Consider the following 27258-nt stretch of genomic DNA (forward strand, 5'->3'; position numbering starts at 1 on the left):
AGAGAGAGAGAGAGAGAGAGAGAGAGAGAGAGAGAGAGAGAGAGACCTGACCACCACACCAAACCTGGACCTCCAATAAAGGAACTTCACTCTCTCCACCTAGCTAACTGGTGTTTTACATTTCAAACTTTCTCTTGTCTACTCCACCCATCCCCATCCCCCACTCCTCTCATCCCAACCCCTCAGGTGGCAGGATCAGGGGCATGACTAGCTGACCTGTCTGGTGATTGATGGTAATGTCTCAGGAAGTCATTTCCCCCCACAGCGCCCTGCCCGCCGCCTTGCTGCCTTTCACCAGGCAGGCTGAACCACTACAAAGGCGATCCAGCCAGCCCATCACAGACACAGACACACAGGCCTACTTTCAAATCTCTGCCTGCTCAGGTCCGGCTGGACCCCCACCAAAAGCCCCCTTAAGGCCCCCCCAAGTCCCCCAGGTCAAACACTTGTGGAGGACAATGGCTCCAGTAAATACCAGGACCCACAGTGGAATGGGTGTGGCTAAGGTGGGGTCGGCGACCATCCATAACACAGCTCATCCACAAGGGATGACAGAGTTGGATGGAAAAGAGTGGGAGAAGTCCTCAGCCACCCGGCCTTTTATTTTGTTAAAATCAACAGTGGACATCTTGAAGCGGACCAGGCCAGTGATGGCCCCTAACTCCAGGTGCTGAGGATGGTTCCCCTGCAACTCCATTACTGTCAGTGGTTACCAGGTCCATTACGGCAATTAGGAGCCTGCTTCTAACACGAGGAATGCCTCAGCCGGAGCTGCAATTGCTAACATCTGCTAATATCAGCCTCCTTCCATGTGTCGATACGGTTGTCGTTGCTTAAACACACATCTTTTCACAGTCACCTCCGTTTTCTTCTTCTTTCTCCACAGAACACTCCACTTTTATTTACTTAGTTCCACTCAAACTGTGCCTTAAAGAGATCCCACTCAGTAACTTCAAATGATCAGTGAAAAGAGAGAGCTTGCCTTCCACTGCTTTTCCAAAGGCTTTGTTACTTTTTAATATTTGAGCAGGACGAGAGAGGGGAGGGAAAATGGCGTGGAGATAATCAATGGAAGAAGGACCACTAGCCTAATAATCTCCCCCAAAGGATTGTGGGTTAATACACACTCTTGCATAGGCCAACAGGGCTGTGTGGCGAGCACATCTGTCTGTCTGGATGGGCTACTTAATAAAACAAGGCAGCCTCTGGGTGCAGAGACGAATGGCTTTTCCTCAATGAAAAAGAATGATTCTATCAGTGGCTGAATCCCAGACTAAGACACAGGTCCAGATGACAGGGCTCTATACATTTAATACAGTGGAGACCCCAGCCTGTGTCCCTGAGAGACAGGCTTTAACAAAGAGGGTGCCAGGTAGGAGAGAGGACATGGCAACCAGAGCAGCTCCCCACGGTGATCATATCAGGGATCCCCTAATGCGAACAGGAGTTTGAATGATCTGGGAAAGAGAGTGAGCGAGAGAAAAAGAGTAGAGTGGTGAGATAACGAGAGAGGGAGAGAGGGGCTAAGCCACCTGGGCTGATGAGTGGGGGCTTGATGTGTGTGTGTATGTATGTGCTTGTGTGTGCGCATGTTGTGGCTACCACTGTGTGTGGTCAGGGACTCCTGGTCAGGGACTGGTCAGGGACTCCCCTGGTCAGGGACTCCTGTAACAGGAGCTCACCTCCGGTTCTCCTGTCTCTCCTCTCAGTGTGCTGAACAGGCACCTGAAGACAGGATTAGCCATTGTGACCCAGCCCCAAAGGTAACAGAGATGCACCTCCGGGGACGGGCCTGAAACACACACTCCCACGTGCTGCAAGCAGAAACCAGCCGGCCGAGGAGAGGTGGCGAGAGATAGAGAGGAAGGATAGACAGGAAGACAGGATGACGGAGGGGAAGGAAGGAGGAGAGGGGAGGGGAGGATAGAGATAGAGGTAGGGGGGCTGGAAATACAAACAGAACAAGACACACTAAACAAGGCAAAGATAGGAGGTATAGTGTAGTATCAGTCTGGGCTAAGATGTTGTTGTTGGGGTTTTTGTCACAGCGGGGAAATACAAAAGCAATGTATAAGAGGATTTTGGGTCCTGAGCTGCGGTAGCGCCCTGGGGTGGCTGAGATTCTGCCTGTGTGGAAATTGACGCCTGTCACTGTGTCTATGATTCACCCCTGTTAGTGTGTGTGTGTGTGTGTGTTTGTGTGTGTTTGAATGTGTGTGCTCTGCTGTGACGAATGAGCAGCGCTACATTTTCTCCTGATTATGCGGGTTGCTGGTCCTCTAAACCTCTTTGAACTTGTAATTGCCGCTGGTTTCAATAATGAACATTAAGGAGGGATTCAGAAAAGTGTGGATAATTACAGGTTTTCCCCCCTTCTTACGTCTTCACGCTGGATGAAGAAGAGGAGGTAAAGGAGGAGGAGGCGGAGGAGGTAGAGGAGGAGAAGAAACAGGGAGAGAGGAGGAGGTGCAGGGTTGCAAGGCATACGGTGGCACGCCAGGCTCTCTTTATCTAAATAATTGTACAAGCTCGGTTTATGAGCTTTAGCGAGAGGCTTTTTGTGTGTGAGTCGCACCAGCCCTGGGGATATAGGTGACTAGCTCTCTCTCCCCCACGATCAATATTCACACAGATTCACATCTGGAGCCAAGGCCTGCTCTACTTAGATTTGGATTTATTTATTTATTTTTCTTTGATTCCTTTTCTTCCCTTCCTTCTTTCTTCTATCCCCTTCCCCTTCTTTCTTGGGCAGCTGGGCTATTTTTTGATACGGCGGGTGGCGGGGCTTCGTATCGTATGCGCTCATCTGTGTAGCCTCTGATCTTAGTAGATGTGGGCGCCAACAAGCCAGACTCTGAACTAGGCCTGCTCAATGGATAACAGATACATACCTACACCTACACACACGCTCAGATTCACATGGCCTTACGGTTCTATGGATGGACCAATGCATTGTGTGTAAAGGGGTGACATATGGGGAATGGCTATAAAATTCAGTCAAAAAAGTGCCAGGGGGAGAAAACCACAACAAATTGACCCACTCTCTCAGTTTCCCTCCTTCACATGACAATGATAGTAAAAAGCTTAAGGCGCACCTTAATTTTGGGAGAAAAAAAAATTCATCACAAAACCATTTGATATTGCCAACTACTTTAATGTTTTTTTAATTCGCAAGATTAGCAAATTTAGGCATGACATGCCTGCAACAAACGTTGACACTACATCCAAGTACATCTGACAAGTATTGTAATTTAAAATTCCGTAAAGTGAGTGTGGAAGAGGTGAAAAATGTGTGTTGTCTATCAACAATGACAAGCCGCCAGGGTCTGAGAACTTGGATGGAAAATTACTGGGGATAATAGCGGACAATATTGCCACTCCTATTTGCCATATTTTTATTTAAGCCTACTAGAAAGTGTGTGCCACCCAGGCCTGGAGGGAAGCAAAAGTCATTCCGTTACCCAAGAATAGTAAAGCCCCCTTTCCTGGCTCAAATAGCTGACCAATCAGCCTGTTACCAACCCTTAGTAAACTTTTGGAAAAAATTGTGTTTGACCAGACACAATGCTATTTTACAGTAAACAAATTGACAATAAACTTACAGCTTGCTTATAGGGAAGGACATTCAACAAGCACTTAAAAAAATTACTGATAATTGGCTGAGAGAAATTGACGAGGGGTCTGTTTGTGGGGTCTGTATTTATAGACTTCAGTGCGGCTTTTGACATTATCGATCATAGTCTGTTGCTGGAAAATGTGGATAAAGAGTTACCTGTCTAACAGAACACAGAGGGTGTTCTTTAACGGAAGCCTTTCCAACATAATCCAGGTAGAATCAGGAATTCCCCAGGGCAGCTGTCTAGGCCCCTTACTTTTTTCAATCTTTACTAATGACATGCCACTGGCTTTGTGTCTATGTATGCAGATGACTCAACACTATACATGTCAGCTACTACAGCGACTGAAATAACTGCAACACTTAACAAAGAGCTGCAGTTAGTTCAGAGTGGGTGGCAAGAAATAAGTTAGTCCTAAATATTTCTAAAACTAGAAGCATTGTATTTGGGACAAATCATTCACTAAACCCTAAACCTCAACTAAATCTTATAATAAATAATGTGGAAATTTAACAAGTTGAGGTGACTAAACTGCTTGGCGTAACCCTGGATTCTAAACTGTCATGGTCAAAACATATTGATACCACAGTAGCTAAGATGGGTAGAAGTCTGTCTTTAATAAAGCGCTGCTCTACCTTCTTAACAGCACTATCAACAAGGCAGGTTCTACAGGCCRTAGTTTTGTCGCATCTGGACTACTGTTCAGTCGTGTGGTCAGGTGCCACAAAAAGTGATTCAGAACAGGGCAGCATGGCTGGCACTTGGATGTACATAGAGAGATAATATTAACACATGCCAATCTCTCCTGGGTCAAAGTGGAGGAGAGATTGACTTCATCACTACTTGTATTTTTGAGAGGTATTGACATGTTGAGTGCACCGAGTTGTCTTTTTGAACTACTGGCGCACAGCTCAGACACCCATGTATACCCCAAAACACATGCCACCAGAGGTCTCTTCACAGTCCCCAAGTGCAGAACAGACTATGGGAGGTGCACAGTACTACATAAAGCCATGACTACATAAAGCCATGACTCTATTCAACATCAAATAACTGATGCAAGCAGTAAAATTAGACAAAAAAAAACAGATAAAAATACACTTTATGGAACAGCGGGGACTGTGAAGCAACACAAACATAGGCACAGACACATGCATACACACAAACGTACACACGGATTTTGTACTGAAGATATGTGGTAGTGTTGGAGTAGCGGCCTGAGGGTACACAGTGTGTTGTGAAATATGTGAATGTACTGTAATGTTTTTAAAATTGTATAAGCTGCCTTAATTTTGCTGGACCCCAGGAATGGGGATCCATAATAAATACAAATACATAGACTGTATGAAACTGTACTTCCTGGTGTCAAAAGTGAGCCAGCTGTATTATTGAATGGAAAAAATGAAGATGGGAAGAGCGCAAGGGGAGTTGAGGTGAGAACAAGAGGCTTGGCTCCTAGTTATAAGGAACCCACTGTGAAGGAATCCCCTGTCTGGAATAAGCACAGAGCAAAAGAAAAGCAACAGAGGGGAGGGAATAGGTAGAGAGGAAAATCACACAACAAAATGTAATGGTGGAAAAAGTACCCAATTGTAAAAGTGAAAGTTACCCAGTAAAATAATCCTTGAGAAAAAGTATAAAAGTATTTAAGTACTTTTTTGATACTAAAGTATCAAAAGTAAAAGTACAAATCATTTCAAATTCCTTATAATAAGCAAACCAGCCATATTATTGTTTAATTAATTTTACTGAAAGCCAGGGGCACACTCCAACTCTCAGACATAATTTACAAACGAAGCATGTGTGTTTAGTGAGTCCGCCAGATCAGATGCAGTAGGAAGACCAGGGATGTTGTCTGTTTAGTGAGTCCGCCAGATCAGATGCAGTAGGGCAGACCAGGGATGTTGTCTGTTTAGTGAGTCCGCCAAATCAGATGCAGTAGGAAGACCAGGGATGTTCTCTTGATAAGAGTGTGAATTGGACCCTTTATCTGTCCTGCTAAGCATCCAAAATGTAACAACTACTTTTGGGTGTCAGGGAAAATGTATGGAGTAAAAAGTTAATAATTGTCTTTAGGAAGGTAGTGAAGTGAAAGTAAAAGTTGTCAGACATATAAATAGTAAAGTAAGGTACAGATACCACAAAAAACTACTTAAGCACTACTTTAAATATTTTTACTTAAGTACTTTACACCACTGACAAAATGCCAGGAGTGGGATTCGGTCCCAAACCAAACAGAGAAACAGCATCGGGTCTGTTTTTGATTTGTGCCTGATTCCCCCATCCTTCAACCTCCCCGCTCAACCTCCCCCTCCTCACCCCTCCCCTCTCAACCTTCCCCATCCTCCTCCTCCTCCTCCCTCAACCTCCTCCCTCCTTACCCTTTAGCCTGGTTTCCTACTTCCATGTTCGTGCTGCTCCTTTCTCCCTGCATTCCCCTTCTCCTGGTGTTAGATGAATATCAAAGGGGGGTTCTGGGCTGGGCCTGCAGCTCAGAAGCAGCTAAACTACAGTATCTCATTTAGCTGGTCACCACTAACCCAACACACCACAGACCGCTGATTCAACTGACTGATAGCCTGCAGGGGGCTTTTCCTATTTTCCCACAAACCCCCTCTGGCCTGAGCATGAGGTGTGGAACAGAGGAGGGGGTGATAGGGGAGAGGGAAGACAGGGTGAGGTTGGGAGAAGGAGAGGTCTGGGGAAATTACTCTCTGAGAAGATTTAAAAGCCTCAAACACATTCTTCTAACACAATCTGCAATGAAGTACATAAAACCAGGACAAGGAAAACCTCAGATAATCTGGGCCTCTCTATCTGTACCAGTGCCTGTCTTGGTTTTGAGTTCTCTCACAATGGGGCACCATGTGTATACTGTATCGCAGATTGCCCTCCCTCCTCCTCCCCAGTCCATTACATCATACACTTTTGTGTCCCAAAGAGTCAGCTAGGCCTGGCCTTAGCCAATGGATCAATGTGATGACTGCAGCAGTGCGTTAGGGCATTGTGAGGGAGGGAGGGTTGAGGGGGTAGCTGAGGCCTGTTTTCGCTGAAGCGTGAGGTCTTAGAAAAGAGGAGTCTCCAGCTATGGAGCAGTAGTTTATGAATCCTCACTCCACAGGCTCTCCTCTGTTTGTCTTCTGTTCAGGTCAGGGCATGTGCAGTCACCTCGACAGGGGGCCAACAGGGGCTGACTATGGGCCCCTGGTCATGCACAGAGAGGTCCTTGGCACTATAAACACCCATCTGAATGAACTTCAGATATCCAATGGCTTCTCTTTAAGAGCTGCATCTTCATTAAAGATGCAATGGACTAGCTTTAGATCCCGAGTGGGGCGCTGCATCTCAATGCTAGAGGTGTCACTACAGACCCTGGTTCCATTCCAGGCTGTATCACAACCAGCTGTGATTGGGAGTCCCATAGGGCGGCGCACTATTGGCCCAGCATCGTCCAGGTTAGGGTTTGGCCGGGGTAGGCCGTCATTATTAATAAGAATTTGTTCTTAACTAACTTGCCTAGTTAAATAAAGGTTAAATAAAATAAACAAATGATGTTACAAATTGGGGAATTTATGCAACAATTCAAACTTCTCAAATATGATTTTCTTTAAGTCCGGTGGCTGCAAAAATCAACAGTAACATACATACATGGGTCCCTTCAGTATTCACTTGTTGTCCTTTTATTGTTGTTTTGGGGTGTTATTTTTCTGTTGGCAGGCGCTGCAGAGTTTCAGATGGCTTAATCACCTCCAAACAGTGTGAACAACGTGTTGTAAACATCTCCTTAGCGAAAGGACTCATTTCTGCTACTTCATTAAACAAGGAGCATTAATACGTGAATAGCAGGCCTGTGCATTAACAATAGGGAGGGAGGGGGGGAAGGGAGAGAGGGAGAAGCAATGACAGGCTGTCCTCACAACTGCCTGTTAATACCAGGTAGGGTAAACTCAAATAAACAGCATACAACACTGTTTATCAAGAAAGCAAATGAGGAACTATGTGAGACACCGACACACACACGCACAGCAGGTGTTTAACAACTGCAACAGTGCTGTGCTGTATTCTGTGTTCTCCATGGCTGTGAGCCTGGATTGTCAATCTGTGAAGTGGAACTATGACAGATCTGGATTAAGGTGGCCAAGTGAAAAGGTCTGATGTCAGGGTGGGAAACAATTCCCGGCTGTTATTCCCTAAACCTGTGGAGCAGCCAGCTAGCCACTACAGGGCTGTGTGTATCGTAAGAAAGGCTCTGTCAATTACGACACACAAACACCACTGGGCATTAATGTAAAAAGACTCCAACATGAAACAACCAAAGGTTGATGTGGCTTGTCATGTAATTATACAGCCTAACAGAAGGGGAGTCACTGGGGAAGGGGAGCCTTCTAAACTTTCTGGGAATTTTTTTCTCTCTCCTCTTGTGAAAATATTTCTTGTTCTTGTAAATTACTATATTCTGCAAGTCAACAAGCATTTCCTATAATTGAAATGAAAACACTTATTGGGGTCTAGTTGTTGGTTGTCATGGGTTTGTCTTCTGGTGGAAGGTTTAGTTCTGTGTCTTTATCGATGGGGACTGACTGGCCGTGCGGTGGCTGCCCATCTTCACAGGCCCGTGTTTGAACAAGGCGAGTGATGAACAGATGGTTTGTGTCCTCGTTCCAGGGTGGCTGACCTGATCAGCGTTAGTTACAGGAACACACTATGGAACAAAAGTTCCTACCTCAGCAAACCTGAAACTTAATTTCACTCATTATCCTTTACTTCAGTGATTTCCAAAACACTGCCATTCTCCTCTCGCTTCACTTTTGTTTTGTAAACTTCAGGCAGAGATAGAGACTCCATATATGGTGACACTCTCTTTCTTATAGGCAAATAAGCCTGGGGGCATGTGGTATGTGAAAGCACACGTATACAACATGGGGGGGGAGGGCATGCACGGTGTAACCCAAACTGGTCGCCTGGTTGCATGGGTGACTGGAGAACTGACTTCTGTGCTACATGGCAAACGAGCACATGACAGATTAGTGTGTGGGCCTCCTTCAGTCCTGAACCTCTGTGACCCCTTAGGAACCCCCATCACCCCCCCCCCCCTGAACCTCACAAGACACAAAACAACCTCGCTGAGAAGAGAAAAGGCAACCACTACCGTCCAGTGAATATACAGAGTAGCACGAAACATACTCTTTATCCCATATAAACAGAAAAAATCATATCCAACTTAAGTGGAAAATAAATTGTATAGGCAAACAAAATCAGGAATAGACAGCTTTAAAAACAGTGCTGTAAAATGAGAACTGTTTTGTATTTCAAACTGTTTGCGGATGTGGGGTGTACCAGTGAAATGGCACTAACGGTGGCCCTAACAATACACATGGATTAGAAGGACTCAGACAGACAGACAGACAGACAGACAGACAGACAGACAGACATACAGACAGACAGACAGACAGACAGACAGACAGACAGACAGACAGACAGACAGACAGACAGACAGACAGACAGACAACACTACAGAGAGAGAGAGTCTGGATGTTTAGTCTACTCAAACACAACTGACCGCCCTCTCTTTTTAGTGGGCAGACTAGAGCACTTGTTTATCGATTGGGAAAAAGATCCGTTATGAAACTTTGCCTATGTCTCCAGAATGACCTAGCTAGCCAGGCTATTTTATGTCTCTCCGGTAGGCAGAGCCATTCCCCATTGGTGCACGACCTGGGGATGGCACCTGGTCTCCATGGAGACTAATGCTAGGTTGAAGGGGAGAGGGGAGAGTGACCGCTGGCCCTGTCTGTTCTGTGTTCGTCTGCTAATGATGTTTGTGATGGCCTACTCATCTACTCATCGCGTCATCACTCTTGTTAAGCTCTATATTAACATGGTTGACACTATAGGTGACATCTCTCTACCATTGCTGTTGTTGCCTATGTTACCATTGAAAGCCATGTTTGTGTAACCAATTTGCCCTGGATCTCTATATTCACAATGGTCTTCAATGGCAGTCACCATGTCACAATGACATGACACTCATGGCATTCTTACCCTGACTTACAGATATCTTCATACAAACATGATTGTAGGAGATAAAAATCTACATGATATAGATCATATATTCTCAATGGCCCAATAATTAGGCTACTGAGGGGAGGACAGCTCATAATATTGTCTGGAATGGAGCTAATGGAATGGCATTAAACACATGGAACCCATGTGTTTGATGTATTTGATATCATTCCCCTGATTCCACACCAGGCATTACCGCGAGTCTGTCCTCTCCAATTAAGGTGCCACCAACCTCCTGTGCTAATAAAAAAAAKCGTTTTTACTTTTACCCCATTTTCTCCCCAATTTCGTGGTATCCAATTGGTAGTTACAGTCTTGTCTCATCGCTGCAACTCTTCCTGTGCTAAGATACCAGTCGATATACCGCAGGGCTCCATAGAAAACAGAATTCAAAGTAACCCATGTGAAAGTGTTGCATGGCTCTATGGAGGACCATGGGATATATCACTTCCCTTTCAGAGAGCCCAGGGGAGCAATACACCTGGCTTAGCAGCTTAACAGCATTTCCCCAAACACCCCGGCCAAAGGGTGCATAGCCCAGCACAAAACCTGAGACGCTTGATGCCTGCCTGAGAGGGCAACTCCTTCCTTCACAGACTGCATCACTCTCTCTCTCTCTCTCTCTCTCTCTCTCTCTCTCTCTCTCTCTCTCGCTCTCCCAATATCTCTCTCTCTCCCTCTCTCTCTCTCTCTCAACCTGTCTCTCGCTGTCTCTTTCTCTCTCACACACTCTCTCTCTCACTAGTCCCACTAGGTCTGCTCCTGAGGTCCCCTATTTATTTTTATAGGTGTTTGAGGGATTAGATTAGTCAGAAGACAAGGCCAGGTCCGGAGTGGTATCTTTGTATCTGAGCACTTCCTGTTTTCATTTCTTAGTCGACCCTTGTCTTAGCAATGTCTAGTGGGGCCTAACAGAGGGTTAGCAGGGAGCTACAAAAGAAGAAGGCTGAGGGCGCCAAAAGGCTAATTAAGATAACTCAAGAGTTTGTCTTCGCCAAACAAAGGGCAGCCCCCTTACTACTATGGAAAACATCCCACCTAGCAGTTAGCCAAGCAACACAACCTCACTCTCTGTCTGTCTATCTCACCCTGTCTGTCTTCTCTTCTCTCCTTAGAGCCCCCTCTCTCTTTCCTTCTTGTGCTCCTTCCATATATCCTTCCTCCAGTTTCTCCCACCCACCCACCCTCCCTTCCTCCCTCCCTCTCGTCCCCTTTCTGCCTCCATGTCTTTGAAGCGCAGTCGACCATTTTACCCCTAACGGTGAAGTTTACCTTTCTCTCTCTCTCTCTCCTCCCTTTTCCTCTCTCTCCCCCTCTCTCTTTCCTTCTTGTGCTCCTTCCATATATCCTTCCTCCAGTTTCTCCCACCCACCCACCCTCCCTTCCTCCCTCCCTCTCGTCCCCTTTCTGCCTCCATGTCTTTGAAGCGCAGTCGACCATTTTACCCCTAACGGTGAAGTTTACCTTTCTGATAACATAATCTCCCTGTAATATTGAAAAGCTTATACCAACAGTCTGGGATTTCCCTTCCCTTAATGTGACTGGAAGACATCCAGAAACTCAGACAGAAGGAGGGAGAGAAAGGGAGGGAGGGGTGGAGGGAGAGCCTGTCTCTGGCCCTCTACTACCGGCTTACGCCAGCTGATCTCTCCAGCAGTTTGCCAATTCCACAGGGGACATTAAAAGACGCCAGCTCGCGTGCTTTCTGCTGCTATATGAATACATGCATGAAAGAGGCTGGGCTTATCACAATAACTCTATAGAATAATTGCTGGCGTATTCATTACATACAGAAGATATCAGATCTCGGCTGCCGCACACAAAACGCTGCGTTTCATTCTCCCTGGGCTGACTGAAGGCCGGCGGATGGCCGGTGAAGGACTGAGGGGCAAGTGCCAATTGAAGAAAGACTATTTTCCATATCTGACTGTGATGAAGAAAGCCGCCCTGTGATTTCTCCCATGAGAGTGTGAGGTCAGGGGGAACCCAGGAGGGGGGGTGAGGCTGGGGAGGGGAGGGAGGGAGGGAGGGGAGGGGGATGCGATTTAGTTATAATACTGAATCCAAAAGCCAACAATTGTTACTGTTGGCCTGTGTTGTTTTTCGCGGTGTGAAGGGGGTCCCGTCCTTTTGAGCTCTTTCAGAATAGGTGACAATGGCTGGATGTTGAGAACATATGTAGGAGACCCCTGTGGTCGCTCTCATGGAGGAGAAGCTAGCATGCTGGAGAAAATACAAGCCCCGCTCCCTTTCACTCTCTGCCTCAGTTAATGAATGTGTGAATGGCAGAATGCCGCAATAGGCCATTCAGGGGCCAAAGTCCCCATGAATTCATCCCAGCACAAACGCATCCTTAAATGGAAAATACATTTGCTTAACAAATTAAAAGAAAAGGTGAATGAGTGTGTATGTGTGTGAGTGTGTATGGGTTGGGGGGCTAGAGAATAGAGAAGAGGGGGATAATTCAATTAGCCCTCTTTCTCTAAGAAAAAATATGAAGCTAGGTTAAAAGGGAGGGATTATTGCTTGTATAAGATTGGCCTGGTTGTCTCACAAATCAGACAAATAAAGATTTGAGAAAACATCTAAAAGCAGGAGAGGTAATGAAGGAGTGGGAAAAGAGGAGTCTTAAAAGCTCTACTTCTCTGAATTAAAAAAAAAATGCCCCTGGACTCAATCTATTGGGATTTCTTTTCCCTCTCCCCTTTCCACTCTTTCAATTGAATTTTTTCAAAGCTTTCTGTGTTTCTTTCTCTCCTTTTTTGGAGCAGGGAAATGTTGGAACTGTGAGAGACCTACAATCGGGCATTCCTCAAGTCACCAAGAAAGATGCCAAATGATCCCTCAATAAAGCGAGAAATTTCTAATTAGTACGAGCACACCAAATTAACCAGGAGACGTGTGTGTGTGTGTGTGTGTGTGTGTGTGTGTGTGTGTGTGTGTGTGTGTGTGTGTGTGTGTGTGTGTGTGTGTCTCTAACCACCATGGTAAGTGGCTCAAAGAAGGCCTCCAAAATGTTCACCCCTTTTTTTCCCCCTCTTCCCTTCTTCACCCATTAAACTATCGTCCAACTTCATCTCATGTCAGGCGAAAGAAGAGGGTTTTTTTGTATTTGTTTTTTCTCTCCCTCACACACGCAGTCAGCTTTCAAATGAAGCCCATTCTATTCTGTGGGTTGGGGAGAAATATCCAGGCTTGGAGATGTAGCCTAGCCATGAACATCAGTAAAAACATTAAGATAATGATGAGAATAATAAGCACTGTGCTTTGCTGCGTTGCCGTGAGGCTAATGGCTATGCTGCTGCAGTGCCACTGCTCCTGAATAGATCAAAGTGATTAAATCACTCCTGATTATCCCTGACCAATATTTAATGGATTTACAGCCCTTTCAATTAGGCTGTATTTGCTGTCCGTATTTGCTGGTTAGGTAATCAGGGGGGCAGAGGCTTTGGGCAACGCGGGCAATGGGGGTACAGCGGGGGCACCTGACCCTCTTAAGTGAGAGGGTCAGGATCATCCTAGGGTTCTGACCTGCCCTGGCTCCCTCTCTCACTCTTCTTCTCCATTCACCCCCCCCTTCTACTATCACTCTGTCCGTTGTAACAAGTCCACATGGTCAGCAGGCACCAGCTTGTGTGTCCCTTCCACCTCCCTGTCCAAATCAATACAGACCTCTGCTCTGATAATGTCCTGACATCATAGAGGGAGGTGGGACAAACTCCCTTCTCTTTGACCATGCTTCCTATCTGCATCACCTCACTGCACACACCCACTCTGTTCAGTGAATCCTGACTTCACAGCGGCATAACAGGGACCCACCCTACTAATAAGAGTGTGCACACACCCACACGTGCACACACACATGCAAGCACATACACACATAGCCCCCACACCCTCCACCCACATAGCCCCCACACCCTCCACGCACTAGCCCCACACCTCCACCCAGCATAAGGCCAACCTCCACCACATCAGCCCACACCTCCACCCACATAGCCCCCACCCCCACACCCACATAGCTCACCACATCCACACCACCCAAAAGAGACTCATTTCCAAAATGACCCACAGAATGAATGTGGCCTCTGAATAGTTCATCCAAGGTGTAGCATCACTCTCAGCCTACTGGAGTGAATGAGCCGTTGTCAGATGTCTGATTTAAGTGTTCAGCAAAGAAAGACCGAAACAAACAAACAAGCTCCTCTGAGCTATGGAGAGCATCCATCTATAACCTCAAACAGACTGAATGAATATTTGAATGTTTCTCCATATATTTTTTTTAAATGACCATCAAGAGTGAAAAAAGCTCCATATTTTAGGTTCATAATTACAATAAAACTGTTATGTGCTCTTCTTGTGACACCGACAGTATTAAATGGATGTCAGTTTGACCCATTGGGGGGGTATTTAAAAGGAAATCCAACAACATTTTAGTGCTGTTTATGCTCAAGACATAAGTGCTATCAAAACATGTCTCTATTTGTTTTATTTTAATGTAAAGAATGCTAACAATGAAATGACACTGACATAACACACATATAAAACCACACACACTTCCTCTATAAGAATGAACCTGATTCTCATCGAAAACCTTCCCCATAGCTGTCAGTTTAGAATAAACACAGTGCAATAGTGCATTGAGAGACAATGTCTAGTATGTGACAAACCAGTGGTCAGGACTGCTGACGGCGATGCTACGCTAGGCTAGGTGTCAGCTCTACATCCACATCTCTGAAGCTTTTCAGCAGAGCAAACTGGAATGTCTGATTGACTTGATTGAGTTGACCTGAGCGTGACAAGTCAGTGACAGGTGTGTGTGTGTGTGGATGGTGTGTGTGTGTGGTGTGTGTGTGTGTGTGTGTGTGTGGTTGTGTGTGTGTGTGTGTGTGTGTGTGTGTGTGTGTGTGTGTGTGTGTGTGTGTGGTGTGTGTTGTGTGTGTGTGTGTGTGTGTGGTGTGTGTGTGTGTGTGTGTGTGTGTGTGTGTGGTGTGTGTGTGTGTGTGTGTGTGTGTGTGTGGTGTGTGTGTGTGTGTGTGTACGTGTGTACATGAGTGTGTATATATGTGCATGTGTACATGCGGCAACTTCCCCAAGATGGCCACAAACATCATGAGGGCGTGTCTGTTCCAGCATCTCACGGTTCGTACATGTGAGTGTCTGTGTACGACAGGTGCTCACTATGTGGGTACTCACCGTGAGATGCTGGAACAGCCACGCCCTCATGATGTTGGTGGCCACCTTGGGGAAGATCCGGCTTCTTCTGTCTCTTCTTCTCCTTGTCTGGGTCGTCGTCATCGCCTGTGCCAGGGGACGCCACGCTGTTCTCTAAACCATCTCCTAGACAGAAACAAGACATAGGTTTAAATAGCAGTCTAGGACAGAAGATGGACCAATAGTAAGCCTGGGCAGTATCAACACAGAGGGGTAGTAGAACCCTAGTAAGTGAAGCCAATATATATAAGACGCTAATGCCAGCCCAGTGGGTTATCTAACTTAGATGGAGGACTATGCCAAAGCCTATTCAGTAGTAGCCTATACAATGCCTGCCAGAGGTGTGGGATTGTATGCACAGAGGTAGTGGGATTTAGGCACAGAGGTAGTGCGGGATTTAGGCACAGAGGTAGTGGGATTTTAGGCACAGAGGTAGTGGGATTAGGCAGAGGTGTGGATTAGGCACAGGTAGTGGGATTTAGGCACAGAGGTAGTGGGATTTAGGCACAGAGGTAGTGGGATTTAGGCACAGAGGTAGTGGGATTTAGGCACAGAGGTAGTGGGATTTAGGCACAGAGGTAGTGGGATTAGGCACAGTGATGTAGCGGTAGTGGGATTTAGGCACAGAGGTAGTGGGATTTGGCACAGAGGTAGTGGGATTTAGGCACAGAGGTTAGGGATTTAGGCACAGAGGTAGTGGGATTTAGGCACAGAGGTAGTGGGATTAGGCAAGAGGTAGTGGGATTTAGGCACAGAGGTAGTGGATTTAGGCACAGGGTAGTGGATTTAGGACAGAGGTAGTGGGATTTAGGCACAGAGTAGTTGGGGATTTAGGCACAGAGGGAGAGGGGTTTACTCTATATGAAAGTGTCTTAGGTTCTCTTTATGTAGTGTTGTGTTGTCTCTCTTTATGTAGTGTTGTGTTGTCTTCTTTATGTAGTGTTGTGTTGTCTCTTTATGTGTGTTGTGTTGTCTCTCTTTATGTAGTGTTGTGTTGTCTCTCTTTATGTAGTGTTGTGTTGTCTCTGTTATGTAGTGTTGTGTTGTCTCTGTTATGTAGTGATGTGTTGTTCTCTTTATGTAGTGTTTGTGTTGTTCTCTTTATGTAGTGTTGTGTTTGTCTCTTTGTTTGTGTGTTTTTGTCCTCTACTTATATCATATGTTTTATTTTTTTAATCCAGCCGCCGTCCCGGCAGGAGGCCTTTTGCTTTTTGGTAGGCCGTCATGGTAAATAAGAATTTGTTCTTAACTGACTTGTCTAGTTGAATAAAGGTTCAACAAATACATTTAAAAAGCGAGAGGTGAGGTCTTCACCCAGACCAGCAGAGTGGAATAGATGGACAGTTGTTTTGGTTAGAAGAAGAACACTCCTCCTCCAGACGGTTCAGTAGGAGGAGAGAGAAGAAAAAAACAACAAGAAAGCTTCAGGTTTGGGGCTACATGACTACATGACTTCCATTAGGACTCATGTCATTCATTCAGTTATATCACCAGGTTTGACATAATTGTAATGACTTTTTTTTTCAGATCCAGAGGGCCTGGATGGACTGAGAAGGGAGTCTTATGAACAGACACACATATACAGCGCGTCCACACATGCAACAAACACAGACGTTGAATGTGAATTGAAGTTGGTCATTGGGCTGGTCCATTGTTGCAGTTCGATGCACATAATGGACTAGAGTCGAACCCCCCCCCCCCCCCCCCCAGCTTCTTCACCACCATCCTCTCTCCTCCTGTGCCACCTCCCCTTTCGCGCGGAAGTTAGCATGGCAGGCGGCTCTCTCTCCCTGCATTAATGTCCGACAGTGTTTGATTTCAGGAAGAAAACATTCGCTATTCAAGGCAGGCTCTCTCCTTTAAACCGAAGTTCCATCTTTTTATTTGTCTCTCTCCTCTTCTCTGGCCATTAATTGTGCATTAGCAAAAATGATTTACTTTTAACAGTCATAGTTATTTTTTCTTGCCCCAGGCACAAATGCCTTGAAAGCCTTCCTTGAGGGCATCTAAATAATGTATCAGAAAAACTCCACTAAGGCAGAGAAGGACCCGACATTCTCAAAATTCAGACTTGCATGTCTTCCTGTTTTTGGGGAGAACATCAATCATGGGCACCTAAACAAGCCCTAATCTTGCATAAAGTTTTGAACTAATGACATTAAAAAAGAGAGGAAAGAAAAGGATCCGGCTGGTGGCGTAATCAAAATAATGAAGAATACAAGGACATGCAGCGTTAAGGCTTTCTCCCCTCCCCCTCCCCCTCTCCTCAGTCTCTCTCCCCTCCTCCCCTCTCTCAGTCTTTCCTTTCCACTTATTTTTCCTCTATCTATCTGTCTTGTCTGTCTGTCTGTCTGCTGTGTTTTTCCTACATCATTAGCGCAGGAGCCACACAACAGAGGAAAACAGAGAGTGCCGACTTTATGCTCTCCCTGTGTGGAGCTAAAGAAGCTAGGCCCTCTGAAGGACATGTGGGAATAGGTGACGCGGCCACTGGGAGTGTGATAATTGTAGAAATGGGCAGTTCATTAGCAGCAAATGCCATAAATCCCACGCTAAGTACGAATCCTTGTTCAGGAAAGCCTAAACTAAACTGGGGCTAGACGTAGGCGCTGCCTGACATGTGTGGCTTCCTGAGAAATGCGACCCAGAAGCAGGGACTAGTCTAACTCCCCAGTGTTGCTTTCAACTTCAATAACAACACCGGCAACCAGAGTGGACCTCACACTCTTTGCACTTCACAGTGCTGCTTTTGTGGTAAAATATGTTAAGATTTTTGTCTTTTTTTTGTTGGGGTATTAGAGTTTTTGTTGTTTTTTTGGTAGCTAGTTTCAAATCAATTTCTGCTGGGAGTTATCCGGCTCATCCAATAGAGCCAACAGTGGAAAAAGGCTGGCAGATTCATTTTATTGGACGTCGGCTTATGCCATTATTCACCTGGCAATGCGATAGCCGGCTTATGCCTCAGGCGGAAGAGGCTGGCTGGGGTCCGGCCTTAGCGGCTTCTCAGAGTTACCCTGGTTTGCTGGTTTGGTATTACAGACTGACCTGTCAACTTTCATCTCGGGCACCGTGCCTGATGAGTGGCTCACGGCTTGCCGGGCCGAAGCGCGAGAGGGAGGAAAGCCTTTAGGATGCCGGGGAGGTTTTGTGGAGAGAGAATAGCAGGCTGCGAGTCCGGCTGGGGGTCGTGGTGGGGGCGGGCGGTAGGGGGTGCGGGGGGGGCGTGGGGGGGGCTGGGGGGGGTCCGCGGCTGGCGGGGGGGGGTGGGAGGGGGCGGGGCGTTGGGTGACGGTGGGGTGCTGGGGTGGGGCGGGGGTGGCGTGGGGGGGGGGGGGAGCGGCTGGGGGGGGGGTGGGGGGTGGTGCTGGGGGGGCGGGGTGGCGGGTCGGGGGGGGGGTGGGGGGGGCGGGGGGCGGGGGGGGTGGGGTGGGTGGGCTGGGCGGGTGGGGGGCGTGCGGGGGTGGGGGGTCGGTCGATTCGGCCGGGGAGTGGGGCGGTCGGGGGGGGCCGGTCCGGGTGGAGGGCGTCGCGGGTCATCGGCGGGTGCTTACCGGGGGGTGCTCGGGCGGGCGTCTCGATCGACTCTCTCGGGTTCGCGGGCGGGCCTCGGGGGTCCTCGCTCCGAAGCCCTCTCTTCTGCGTCTCGCTCTCTCTCTGGTCTAGTGCTGTCTGTCTGTTGTCTGTCTGTCTGTCTGTCTGATCTCCTGCGTCTGTCTGTTGTTGTCTGTCTGTCTGTCTGTCTGTCTGTCTGTCTGTCTGTCTGTATCGCGCTGTTGGGGTCTGGGTTCTGTGAGGTGTCTGTGTGTCTTGCTGCTGGTGTTCTGTTGTGGTTGGTCTCTGGGTCCAGTCTGTTGTCTGTCTGTGTCTGTCTGTCGTCTCATCTCTTGGTCTCTTTCGGTCTCTCTGTCTCTCTCTCCCTATCTTTCTCTTTCACGTATGCGCACACACTCCTACCATCATACATAGTGTACATATGCATACTGCACGCCAACAGGGGATGTTATATATGAGCTGCTCTTTATGATATACATATGTAAACATGTAAATATACATCTGCACAATGTGTACACAAACATCGCATACAAGAAGTGGAAAGAATGTGAAGGCTGGCCCAAAGAGATGGAAATAATCAAATAATGAGAGGAGTGAGGGAGGAGAAAGAAAGAAGAAGAGAAGGCCCAACTTACACAACCTCATTACATCTAAAGGAGAGCTGGTGATTTACATCCACCCCCACTGCTTCCGTATGAGCCAGAGATGGAGTGCTGCAGGGCAAATTGTCTCAAACGCTAATGGCTTCTGACTGTTCCCTGGCAACTCTGGCATTTTAACCTGTGTGGATGTGCACTCTGCAAAAAAAAATGGGAGTAAAAAACAAGCGGGACAGGGGAAGCGTCCCATCATCTGCCCGTGTCACACAGATGGGGGATGGCTATTATGAGGCGGGCAGAGGGCCTGGGGGAGGTGCTGGAGCTTAGCCTCAGGCACTTCTGGAAAAGTAGCGCCCTTGGAGACGGAAAAAAGACTCTCTCACTCTCCCCTCTCTCACTCTCCCCTCTCTCTCTCTCTCTCTCGCTATCTCTCTACCCCCTTCTCTCTTGACTTAAAGTGCTCACAATTAAATTATGTTCATGTTTTTATATGCATGGATAGAGAGCAGGGAGCATTATAGGCAGGGAGGAATGACCGGACGCAAAGAGTGAGCGCACGCCAGTAAACAAACAAACACAGAAACAACCAGGCAGGCACAGAAGACATTACACTCAGATCAGCTCTCTCACCAATAAGCAGTTATTAAAAATGCCTTCAGATATCTCCCTGCTAGTAAATTGTTCTCAGGCTTGAGCTCATTAACGAGCTGCAATAGGACTGTAAATATAAATATATTACTTCCACCACCACACTTTGCAAATGTTAGTATGACAAAAAAAATCCTCATTCAGGGTCTGGGTCTCTGATAACAGGTGAATGTAGAATGGGTGTGATACACTACACTATATCGGGGATGCAGTAAGTGCCAGGGCTGAGAACACTATGAAACCACTAGTTACACATGTTGTGGCCCTATCAATAATACAATAATGTCCTACCCTAKTATTCCAGTACACCTAAACATGACTGAGTAATAACTCTTCCAATGATTCAGAAACCACATTCTAAACCACACATTGTGGGGCTTATAAAATAGAGCACACTTATTTGTCCTTAGAGAGCGCAATACTATTAGTATACTCATGCAGATTGCTCCTGATAATGGCTAGATTGGCAGCGTGTATGCTTTGAGAGCCTGACCAGAGGATTTATGCTGTTGGGCTCCGGTGTTTGTTTCAGGGTAATGGAGCATGAGTGTGGAGGCAGTGGCTTATGGAGGCTGTGGTTAAAGTGACTAATTACAACAACCCCCTCCCCCCCCCCCTCCCGCAGAGCAACGCTACTCAGGCATCCCCCCCGACGCTGCCACACCGGCGAGGGAGTGAGGGTGAGGTGGAGGACTTTTTGGGGGGTTCCCCAGGGCACTGTGCTTGGCCCATTGGAAATAGTGGGACACAGAGGGAATAACAGGGGCCACCTCAGCCTCCTTTACCTTGGATCTCCACACTGCCTGGACCTCCACCCCCTTCCCACACCCCTCCACACTGCCTGGACCTCCAGCCCCTTCCCACACCCCTCCACACTGCCTGGACCTCCACCCCCTTCCCACACCCCTCCACACTGCCTGGACCTCCAACCCCTTCCCACACCCCTCCACACTGCCTGGACCTCCACCCCCTTCCCACACCCCTCCACACTGCCTGGACCTCCACCCCTTCCCACACCCGGCGGTGGCCGAGCGGGACTGCCTGGAACCTCCACCCCTCCCATACCCCTCCACACTTGCGGCGTGAGGCGCGGCGCGACCCCCTTTCCCACTACCTCCACACTGCCGGACCTCACCCCTTCCCACACCCCTCCACACTGCCTGGACCTCCAACCAACTTCCCACACCCCTCCACACGCCTGGACCTCCACCTGCCTTCCCACACCCCTCCACACGGGCGCGGTGAGCGGCCCACCCCCTTCGCGCGAAGCACGGCCCGGTCGCGACAGTGCCTGACCATCCAACCCCTTCCCACACCCCTTCCACACTGCGCTACGCTCCACCTCCTTCCCACACCCTCCCACACTGCCTGCGACCTCCAACCCCTTCCCACACCCTCCACACTGGCGTGGACCTCCCAACCCCTTCCCACACCCCTCCACACTGCCTGGACCTCCAACCCCTTCGCCACACCCCTCGCACAGTGCGTGTGTGTCGCTGGGAGTGCGCGTGCGCGTGTAGTAGCCCCTTCCCACACGGTGTCGCTGCTGTCCACCCACTGGGCCTGGACCTCCTGATGTGTGCCTCCTTCCCCACACCCCTCCACACGGCCTGGACCTCCACCTCCGTGTCGCTCGATGTGTGCACCCTCCACACTGCCTGGACCTCGTCTTCGTATAGACCCCTGCCCACTGTATGTGTCGTGTGTGTGCCACACTGCCGTGTGGAGTCGGTGCGCGATGGAGCGCCCTGTCCCGACCCCCGCCACATGCGTGCGCGTGTGTAGCTCGTCCACCTCTTCCCCACACCATCCCACTGCCTCCTCACAACCTGTCAGCGTTCCAGCTGCTTGGACCTGGTGGCCAACCCCTTCCCACACCCCTCCACACTGCCTGGACACCTTTATCACCTCCGACCTCCAACCCTCCCACACCCCTCCACACTGCCGTGGTCCATCGCTCGCTCTGCTGGCCTCAAATGCCCCGTGTGTGTGCCCACACCCCTTCCACACTGCCTGGGAACCTGCCACTCCTTCCCACAGCCGCCTCCACACTGCCGACCTCCACCTCCTTCCCACAACCCTCAACACTGCCTGGACCTCCACTCCTTCCCACACCCCTCCACACTGCTGTCTTGTGAACCTCCACCCCCTGTCCCACACCCCCCCACTGCACTGGACCTCCATCCTGTTCCTGCACACTCCCCCACACTGCTGCGAACTCCACCCCCTCCCCACACCCCTTCACCACTCGCTTCACTTGCCTAAAACCTCCACTCCTCCCACACCCCCTTCACACCCTCTTCTTCACTGCCCTGGTACTCTCCCCACCTCCTCCCACACCCGGCTCAGAGCCTGCCTGCTTAGCCCACCCCCCACCACCCTCTCGGGGTCGTGTATGCCGCTCTCTTCACTGCCTGGACCTCCACCTTCTCTGCTGCTCCACCCTCACAAGCCTGAGCCAGAGTATGGAATAAGTAGAGGAGGAAAAGAGAGGAAAGAAAGGGGAGTGAAGCGCTGCTTTTCCCCTTCTTTTTCTCGTCAACTTTCAGCCGGGGGTCGGGATAAAGCAGCGGTGTGTTAGCACATTCAGTCCCCCTTAAATGGCTGTGATGATTGGTGTGTTGGGGAAAGCAGTGGGGTGGGCTGCCGTCTTTTGTGTCCAGCCGTTCCCTGTTGTGGGATTGTAACTCGGGATTTACGCAGGCCCTCGACGGCACTGGGACCACATGTGCCTGAACGCACGCCACACACGCACACCGCGCGCACACGCAGTGCCTCTTATTCACACTCCAGCAGGCAGGGTATTGCTGGCCCTCTGCCCAGGGATTACAGGTTTTCTAATCCAACCACATGCGAGCAATATGCGAACAACCTGCAAATAACAAAACACACCACTCCAACATGCTAGCAATATGGCTAACGCCTCAAATAACAAAACACACACTCCAACTGCTAGACAATATGCTAACGCCTCAAATAAAAAAAACACCACACTCCAAACATCCTAGCAATATGCTAACGCCTCAAATAACAAAAACACACACTCCAACATGCTAGCAATAGCTAACGCCTCAAATAACAAAAACACACACTCCAACATGCTAGCAATATGCTACGCCTCAAATAACAAAACACACACTCCCAACATGCTAGCAATTATGCTAACGCCTCAAATAACAAAACACCACACTCCAAACATGCTAAGCAATATGCTAACGCCCTCAAATAAACAAAACCACACACTCCAACATGGCTAGCAAATATCGCTAACGCCCTCAAATAACAAAACACCACAGTAACCAACATGCTAGCAATATGCTTAACGCCTCAAATAACAAAAACACACACTCCAACATGCTAGCCAATATGCTAAAGCCCTAAAACATGTGTTTTTTTTAGATGCCCCTATCCTCCTGCTCCTATGTAAAATATTATTTTTTCATACTTTAAAATGCCCTTAACCCCCTCACTGAGACGTCTTTTATTTTATTTTTTGTAATTAAAAAAAAKCTTTTTACCCCTTTATCTACTCAATTGGTAGTTACAGTCTTGTCCCATCGCTTCAACTCCCATACGGACTCGGGAGAGGCGAACCTCGAGAGCCATGCGTCCTCCAAAACACAACCCTGCCATGCTGCACTGCTTCTTGACACACTGATCACTTAACCCGGAAGCCAGCCGAAACCAATGTGTCAGAGGAAACTGCACAATTGGCGAACGAAGTCAGCGTGCACAGGGAGTTGCTAGAGAGCGATGGGACAAGGACAGCCCAGATGGCCAAACCCTCCCCTAACGCGGACGAAGCTGGTCCAATTGTGTGCCGCCTCATGGGTCGAACCCGGGTCTGTAGTGACGCCTCTGGCACTGCGATGCAGTGCCTTAGACTCTTGCGCCACTCGGCAGGCCTAAATGGAATTGTTTTATTGTGTTGACCACTAAGGCCAGCGATGTTTTAGAGTCATTATGTTCTGATCTCTGCTTAAACAAGCAGCAGCCCTTGCACTGGACCGTAAAACAACAGCTTAATAAACACCAAGCACGCTGACAAATTGGGAGCGCTATGCCGGGAGTCATTAACAGCTCTAAAACTTGTCGCAGCAATTACACTCTCCCTCCTCTCCCTACCGCCCTCCTTCCCTCCTGATGCCAAATTCAGGTGTCGCCTCCCTGCCTTTTACAATTTTACCAGCGGTGAACACCAGGCCAGAGGACTTCCAAATATTCTTACACCTGCATACACACCCAGAGGAATACAACTCTATCTTAACACAGCTGCAGTTATGACTGACCGAGTGGGTCCTTGTGCATGAGGAGTAATGTGTAGTTGTCTCTGCAGAAAAAAAACATTAAGTGTTCCCTTAAATTACGTGGAATAAGAGCTTCTAATTAGATGGCTTTTTTCCTGAATGTGGGAAGACAGACAGGCAGACAGGCTGGAAAGAGAGCAGGAAAGCCGGCAAGGCAAGGCCATTTGGTTGCTCAACTCCTGCACCTCTGCCCCCTCTCCCTTATCCTAGTCCCCTAACCCTGCCATCAGGCAGATACCTCTCAGTCATCCCAGGAATGCTGCAGATAACTATCACCTACCTCTTCACAGATACTAGGCCTCTCTCTCTCTCTCTCTCTCTCTCCTTTCACAGGCCCAGCTCTGACCGTGGCCCATAGTGCACATCTCTCCATACTTCAGAAGAGTGGGGTGGAGGGGGTAAGTTTGGGGCAGTGGAAAGAGAAGAGGAAGGAGGGGCAGGGGGGGAAAGGCAGTAAAGAGTGAGCTAGGGGAGGAAAAGGAGTGGACATAGGCCAAACCCAAAAGATGGTCTAAAAGCAAAGCAAGGCATCCTCCTTACATTTCTCCTCACTCCCCTACAGCCTCTCCCATCTCCCCTACAGCCTCTTCCCACTCCCCTACAGCCTCTCCCTTACAGCCTCTCCCCACTCCCCTACACCCTCTCCCCACTCCCCTATAGCCTCTCCCTACAGCCTCTCCCCACTCCCCTACAGCCTCTCCCCACTCCCCTATAGCCTCTCCCCACTCCCCACAGCCTAACCCCACTCCCCTACAAGCCTCTCCCCACTCCCCTACAGCTCTCCCCACTCCCATAGCCTCTCCCCTACAGCCTCTCCCCACTCCCCACAGCCTCTCCCCACTCCCCTATAGCCTCCCCCACTCCCCCACAGCCTAACCCACTCCCCACAGCCTCTCCCACTCCCCTACAGCCTCTCCCCACTCCCCTATAGCCTCTCCCCTACAGCCTCTCCCCACTCCCCTACAGCTCTCCCCACTCCCCTATATCCTCTCCCACTCCCCACAGCCTAACCCACTCCCTATAGCTCTCCCCACTCCCCCACAGCCTAACCCCACTCCCCTATAGCCTCTCCCCATCCCCACAGCCTAACCCACTCCCCTACACCTCCCCAGTCCCTACAGCCTCTCCCCAGTCCCCTACAGCCTCTCCCCTGGGCCACAAATGAGAGTGCGCTGAGATGGGAGGGTCCCTACTTTTCTCCCTAGAGCTGCTGGGGCCTGTGGTCTATGCAATAGTCATCTTTCAATAAGCCTGAAATCTGGGCTATGTATACAATCAAAGGCTTTGGCTAGGGGTAATTACCAGTGTAATTAACCTGCTACCTGTAACAACAATCATCTCATTACATCATAAATAGGGCCTTTGAGAGGCAACAATGGCTGATGCTCCTGCGCTCTCCCTGATAGGCTGCTGCTCCTTCTCCTGGCCCTCTCCCCTGATTGGCTGCTGCTCCTGGTTGCGACTCTGATTATTCCAGCAGCCCCGACTGAGATCCCTACCTCCACTTCTCCATGAGTTGATTAATCAATTGGTGCTGATGATTTTACGAGTCACCAAACATTTCATTTGTGCAAAGCATGTTTTTTGTTTTTTTAACCTTTATTTAACTAGGAAAGTCAGTTAAGAACAAATTCTTATTTACAATGACTGCCTACCAGGAAACAGTGGGTAAACTGACAGATTTTCACCTTGTCAGCTCAGGAATTTGATCCAGCAACCTTTTGGTTACTAGCCCAACGCTCTAACCACTAGGCTACCTGCCACCCCAGGTTCACTTCATCAAGAAGCACAGCTGTCTGTAAAAGTTTTGTGCATGATGTTCAAGGACAATTTGTTTTTGTACCTTATCGATGGAATCTGTGTTAGGGGAAACAGCGCCACTGTTCGCCCCAGAGCCTTGGTTATTGTTTTAGTTTTGTTGACTAACGGAGGTGAGCAGCGTGGTAAAAAAATAATTGAAGTAGATATTTTGCTGTTCTTTGTTTGCAGTAACTTTTTGTTGTTGTAATATCCCAAACGAACATGGCCGTTTCACCATTAAGGGTTCCAGCTTCAAGGGGGAATGTTTTACAGAAACCSAGCTGGATTCCTTGGATGTGATAAAAGGTGATTATCTGCACAAAGATATCACTGAATCTATTTCAAGTTTATTTAAACAACAGCCTGTAGTTTTAGTAGCAGCCTCAACTTTGGCCTTGAAGGAGTAACGCTACTCTCTCATCGAGGCTAGTTCAGTTCCGGCCATCCAGTTTGGAGAGAGAAAAAAAATCTAAAAGGAGATGGAATAAAGATGAYTAGGAAAAGGAGGCAGACTGTTGCAGATGTCAGGATCCAATTTGCATGAATTCCAAAGGGATAATTTGCAGGGGACAGAGAGCAACAGCCCAAACCCCCCCACCCGATCACTCCTCTACAAAAAAATGTTTTTGGGGGGAACTAAAAGGATGTCATGGGTAGGGAGGAAGTATGGAGCAAATAAAACAAATAAGAAAACAATAAGAGTGATTAGAAATGGTGCAAACAATTAAATTGATAGAACCTCCAACATATCATCAATATTAAAGCTGATCTACCCCCCCAGAGATCAGTTCCCAATGAAGGGCCTTGGGTCTAGACCAAAGATTTGACACTAGCTACCTCCCTGACAACTCCACCCTGTTCTGTTCCCCCTCAACTCCTCTATGTCTTCACGCTGCACCACTCGCACAACAACATTGTGAATAATCTTCTCTTTTCTTGCCTTCTCTTCCCTCCTTAGCTCTTCCCAAATCAGACTGCTAGAATAGCTCCCAAAAGGTTATCTAAGTGCATGATCCGCCATCTCGTAAAGATCAAATCTCCTTCAGAAGCCTTGCTGCCTAACCAGTCCTTCCCCTCCCCTCCTCTGCTCTGTCCAACCGCAAGATGATCTTGGTACAATGGCACTATTCTCTCTCTGGCTGGTTAAAATGACATATGTCCCCTCTGCCCCTGATCAGCTTTGATATCTTTATTACTGTGGCAGAAAACAAAACCGCAGGCTGTGGATGGTGCATGCCTTAGAGCTGGGGACTTCATCTCTTCTTAGGGTAGGTCTTGCCTCAGCATGGATGGGTGAATGGGTGCCCCCAGAAGCAAAACTGGGTCATGTTCAATTAATTGGAATGAGCATGAAAATTAGCAGAGCAAACTGCATCAATATTCACCCCAAAATAGGGGGTGTTTTTTCTCCTCCTTTCAGCCCTGAATAAGATTGTGAACGGGGAGAATAGAGCAGAGGGA

The 27258-nt window shown here is 48.3% G+C and overlaps 1 protein-coding gene across 1 annotated transcript in view; it reads right to left on the reverse strand.

The window, feature by feature from the left end:
- The window catches only part of LOC111963408 (homeobox protein Meis2-like), a 150436-nt gene that overhangs the window by 84768 nt on the left and 38410 nt on the right, over nucleotides 1–27258 (reverse strand). Inside the window, 2 exon segments of the mRNA XM_070443408.1 lie at nucleotides 14874–14934; nucleotides 14936–15017. Of these exon segments, the coding sequence (XP_070299509.1) occupies nucleotides 14874–14934; nucleotides 14936–15017 (143 nt within the window).

Source organism: Salvelinus sp. IW2-2015, linkage group LG4q.2 (genome assembly GCF_002910315.2).
Source record: "Salvelinus sp. IW2-2015 linkage group LG4q.2, ASM291031v2, whole genome shotgun sequence".
NCBI lineage: Eukaryota > Metazoa > Chordata > Actinopteri > Salmoniformes > Salmonidae > Salvelinus > Salvelinus sp. IW2-2015.